The sequence below is a fragment of the Merops nubicus genome, unplaced genomic scaffold, assembly GCF_000691845.1.
Source record: "Merops nubicus isolate BGI_N331 unplaced genomic scaffold, ASM69184v1 scaffold4404, whole genome shotgun sequence".
Classification (NCBI taxonomy): domain Eukaryota; kingdom Metazoa; phylum Chordata; class Aves; order Coraciiformes; family Meropidae; genus Merops; species Merops nubicus.
In genome coordinates, this window is record NW_008603458.1 from 1,772 (window position 1) to 6,765 (window position 4,994).

At 39.5% G+C, this 4,994-nt stretch overlaps 1 protein-coding gene across 1 annotated transcript; it reads left to right on the top strand.

The window, feature by feature from the left end:
- Window positions 1–516: 516 nt before the first annotated feature.
- LOC103771362 (zinc finger SWIM domain-containing protein 6-like) lies at window positions 517–3,058 on the top strand (the record flags this gene model as incomplete). Its single annotated transcript, XM_008938655.1, has 1 exon — window positions 517–3,058. A coding segment is annotated over one exon (863 nt), but the record flags the coding sequence as incomplete, so codon positions are not given.
- Window positions 3,059–4,994: the final 1,936 nt, after the last annotated feature.

Consider the following 4,994-nt stretch of genomic DNA (forward strand, 5'->3'; position numbering starts at 1 on the left):
TAAGCTCTTGTGATTTGTTCTTCAGATGCCACCACATGCCTTGTTGTTTTCCTCTTGTTTTCTTCTTATCTTAGCTCTCTGCATTCCTTCTCCTTCCTATCTCTTGCTTCACTGCCTTGTTTCTCTGTTTGTCAGTGTTCAAGGTTGTTCAAAGTCACTCTCAGGCCTAGTTAGGCTAACTCAAGACAATGTCCATTCTCAACCATAAAATCCTCCACACCAGAACTTGTTACCCAAATTGTCTTAGATAAGTAAAACAGCTCAGTTGTCACATCAGGAGATTAAAGCTTATCTTGCAGACTTTTTTGTTATTATCTTGGTGATTGCTACAGAGTTTTCACAGTAGCCTTTGTTTTAATGTCCTTTTCCAACCATGTTATCTGGTTTAGCCCTTCTTGCTGAAGCATGTCTCCTTGGATGTACTGGCAACCTCTTAGACTTTGAAAATGTAATCTTTTGCTGAATATTTGTATCTGCTAGGTTTTCTCAGTTGTGGCTAATACTTTGTCTCCCCAGGTGTTTGTGCACTGGATAGCATCATGCAAAACTGGTTTACACTTTTCACTCCAACAGAAGCCACTAGTATTGTTGCTACAACAGTGATGTCAAACAGCACCATTGTCCATCTGCATCTGGACTGCCATCAGCAGGAGAAGTTGGCTGGCAGTGCTAGGACACTTGCTCTACAGTGTGCCATGAAGGATCCTCAAAATTGTGCCCTCTCTGCACTGACTTTATGTGAAAAAGATCACATAGCTTTTGAGACCGCTTACCAAATTGTTCTAGATGCTGCTACAACCGGCATGAGCTATTCACAGCTTTTTACTATAGCACGATACATGGAGCACCGCGGTTACCCCATGCGGGCCTACAAGCTGGCCACCTTGGCCATGACACATCTCAACCTGAGCTACAATCAGGACACACACCCTGCCATTAATGACGTTCTGTGGGCATGTGCGCTCAGCCACTCCCTTGGGAAAAATGAGCTAGCAGCTATAATACCTCTGGTGGTCAAAAGTGTCAAATGTGCAACAGTACTGTCAGATATTTTGCGTAGGTGTACCTTGAACACTTCTGGCATGGTGGGACTTCATGGGAGGAGGAACTCTGGTAAGCTCATGTCACTGGACAAAGCCCCTTTAAGACAACTCTTGGATGCTACGATCGGAGCCTACATTAATACAACTCATTCGCGTCTCACTCACATCAGCCCACGACACTATAGTGAGTTCATCGAGTTCCTCAGCAGGGCCCGAGAGACCTTCTTAATGGCTCATGATGGACACATTCAGTTTACACAGTTTATTGGCAACCTAAAACAAATCTACAAAGGCAAAAAGAAACTGATGATGTTGGTTCGTGAGCGGTTTGGTTGATGAAAATGCGTGAAGGGGGTGGGGTGGTTTGTTTTTACTCGAGCCTGCCTTTGTATCCTTTTGAACTTCAAGAAACAGCCACACTGGTATTATATGTGTATAGTTATATTGAGTTTGCAAACTCACCTGTCATGTTGTGAAAGTTTGTATGTTTAATTTTTTTTCTTTTTTCTGTTTTGTGTGAGAGAGGTTAAAAAAGGGTTGGTTTACACTGAGTATATGTTGTCAAGTAGCAAAAGCCCACATTGCTCTCCTGTCTTTTCTTTATGTGTTCACAGCCTCAAAAACAAACACATATTGCAATGGCTTTAAAAACCAAACACCTTCATCCTGTGATAAGTACCTCGAATGGATTCAGCTTTACTCCTTTGTATCTCATCCTTACATTTCAGCATATTTAAACAAACCAACAAATGAATTACTAATAGTTAAAAGGCTGACCACGTGGCTTTGCAGTGCTGTTCATCCAGAAGCATGGCACACAATGCTTGTGCATGTGGAAACTTAGCGACTGTCAACATACATTCTCAGGGATTTATCAAAAAAAAAAAGTTGAAAAAGAATGAGAGCATTTATTGTACTGTATATATATTATAGTATATATCTGCATACTGAAAAATATTAATTTATTTTAAAAAATCTATGTAATGCAAAATACTTGAAGCTGCAGTAACTTGATTTTAAACAAAAAAGAAAATGTATCTGAAGGACTAAAGTGCTCCTTGCTCCAGGGTTGGCTCAAGTGGTGAACTATATGCTGGGCATCTATGCAGAGCCACCTTTTGGATTGCATAGTTGGACTGATACCTATTGGGGAAATTTTATATATATATTTATACAACCCGTGTATGCATATATATGTATACACACATGCTTGTAACAGGCACTATAGTAAAGAGGGACAACAAAAAATAGACAGCCAGAGCAGCAAGCCTTAGCATTAAGAACACAATATGCCAGAATTGGGGTTTGTGCCTCCTAGCCTAGGAAACTTAAAGAAATATCCTTTTTGACACAAAACGCAAAATTATTGACATGATATATTACACCTTTGCAGTGAGCTAATAATAAGCTAATCTTTGTGCACAAATATATATTATATATATTCTGCATAGGTATTTTGACTTTGTGCAGGACGGAAAGTTGTGTAGGTATGATTGTTCTACATTTCCGTTTGTGTTTTTTTTTTTTACTATATTTTATTTTCTCTAGAATTACTCAGACAAAAGCAGCCTCCTATCTTGCCTTGTCTTAATGCTTTAAAATAACCAAACTGGAGATCTAACTACCAAACTGTTCGTTATGTTATTAAATACCAACTTTGATTACAGTATAGTTTTTACTTTAGCTGATAGTTCTGTATCCTTGTGCTTTTTAAAACAGTTCTAATGTTTTGGTGCAAAAGTTGTCCAGTGTCTCTTGTTCCCTTAATTAGAGAACATGCTAGAAGTATGTTTGTAAGTAGTTTTGTTTAGAAAAAGTATTTCATGCTCTTCATTTTATTTATTATAATAGGTAAAAAGGTTGTACTTCATCACCCATGTAATCATGCTCATGAAGCTGAAAGTTAGATTTGATACACTGATATCAATTTATTTATGTAACTAAATCACTGTTTTATAAACTTGTTAATGATCAACAATTTTTTTTTAAATTAAAATTAGTTTTTTGAGAGTTGATTCTGCCCCCTTTATGATGTCTTTTACTGAAGTTGAATTTTCTATGGATAGTTCATAGATCTTAAATGCTCAACTTGCAACTTTGGTGCATTATGATGATAAGCAATATGACCACCAAGCCCAGGAAACAAATTTTTTTTTTCCTCAAAAATCTGCTGAGGAATGGTAGTGTTCACAATTGCAACAGCTCCCTTGCTCATGGAAGAAGACTTGGTACATCAGAGGGACCAAATTGATATGAGGCCAGTAAATAACCATGGTAACTGGGAACATGCAGTTACTCACATAGTGGGCTTGTGTAGGGTGTAGAAGAATTACCTTAAAACTTGCTTTTGTCTGTACTGTGATGAAATGTACCCTTATAAGTGTTTGGAGAAGTACCCAGCAACAAAGACAAAGATGTCCCAGCAGTAAAGATAAGGAGGCAGAAGCAGCAAAGACAAATAAATAATTATTTCCTGGGAAGGTGTGTTTATGTTAATGATTTTGGGGAGAGACTATGAATATGTAAAACCTTTGTAAATATAAACCGTTGAAAGCTACTGGGTTGATGGAGCACCTATGGTGGAGAACCCCCAGTACGACCCTGGTGCCCCAATAAAGAAAACCACTTAATAGTCACTCAGGCTATTGGGTTAAATTTCTTTGTTTCAAAATGCTGCCTGTGATTGAAGATGTGTGGTCTATACAATGAACCATAACCCTTGAAATATTGCCTTGGTGGGTTGCAAGAATGTGTGTGAGCATGGTGTCACACAGTGAATTATTTGGGTGACCATGAGAATTGAGACATGCTGCAAATATATACAAGAACAATTATTGCTGTTCTTTGGCTTTTCTAAAGCATTTTGCGTATTCTGAACTGTGCAGCTCACTCCACCGAGCATGGAGTTCATCCTTACCAGCTGGCAGCAAACATTTCTGCTTTTTTGGAGCCTTTTCTCTGTAAGATTTGTGTAAGTTTTCCAGTCCTCAGTGAATAATGGGATATGACATGAATGAAAATTGAAGAGGAGCTTTCTGCTTTACCAAGATCTTTATCATCTTAGGTATGTTATGATGTCATATTTGACTACATGATCTAAATAACTTTCTTTTTTTTTGGTATCTTCATATGAAAAGAGAATTAGCATGTGGCAAGCAACTATCAGAGATGCCAGTGTACCCATGAATTCTGACGGTGAGACTTTTGTCACTGGAAAACTGAGGAAAAGGTCTGAATCTTTGTACAACTTGTCTTGTAAAATATGAGTCTTTACCAATGTTGCGGACCGGTATCAAGGATTACCGGCTATCGGGATACTTCCACAATGTCCTCCCCTCCTGAAGTGGAGAGGGTTATAGCTAAGAATGAGACATTCACATAGTGTTTGCCTTGCACAGAGGAACGACCACTGCTGGACCATATCTTAGAGGGTAGATCGAAAATACCCCCTCGCCATGCTCATAAATTGTTACCAAGGCCAATAGTCAATGTACGAGTTGTTTGTTTTATTTAGGGTTTACACCAATTGAGGATTAAAGGTTCAAGGAAAGCAGTCCGAATATGTATGTATTAAGAAACTCAGAGGAGAAGGATTAGTGGAGGAAAATGAGGAACTAAGCCTAATTGGAAGGTTAGGAGTCTGGGAAGGAAAGGGTTACAGTCTTTAAACCCCCCCCCACCCCCCCCCGGGGGGGGGGGGGCGGGGGTGGGGGAAAAAAAAAGATGGAGGCATAATCTCAGCTTTTGGGTTACCAATCCGTGAAGCGACAAAATGGCAGCGGCAGGAAGTTTCAGTGGATGATGGGAAATGTAGTCCGTGATGACAAAATAGCAGCACTGGAAGTTCCGGTCAGAGGTTCTCTGGGAAATGTAGTCCGGTGGCAGTCGCGTAGTCGCGAAGCGATGACGCAGACGGCTGCGACGACAAAATGATGGTACCAGAAGTTCTGG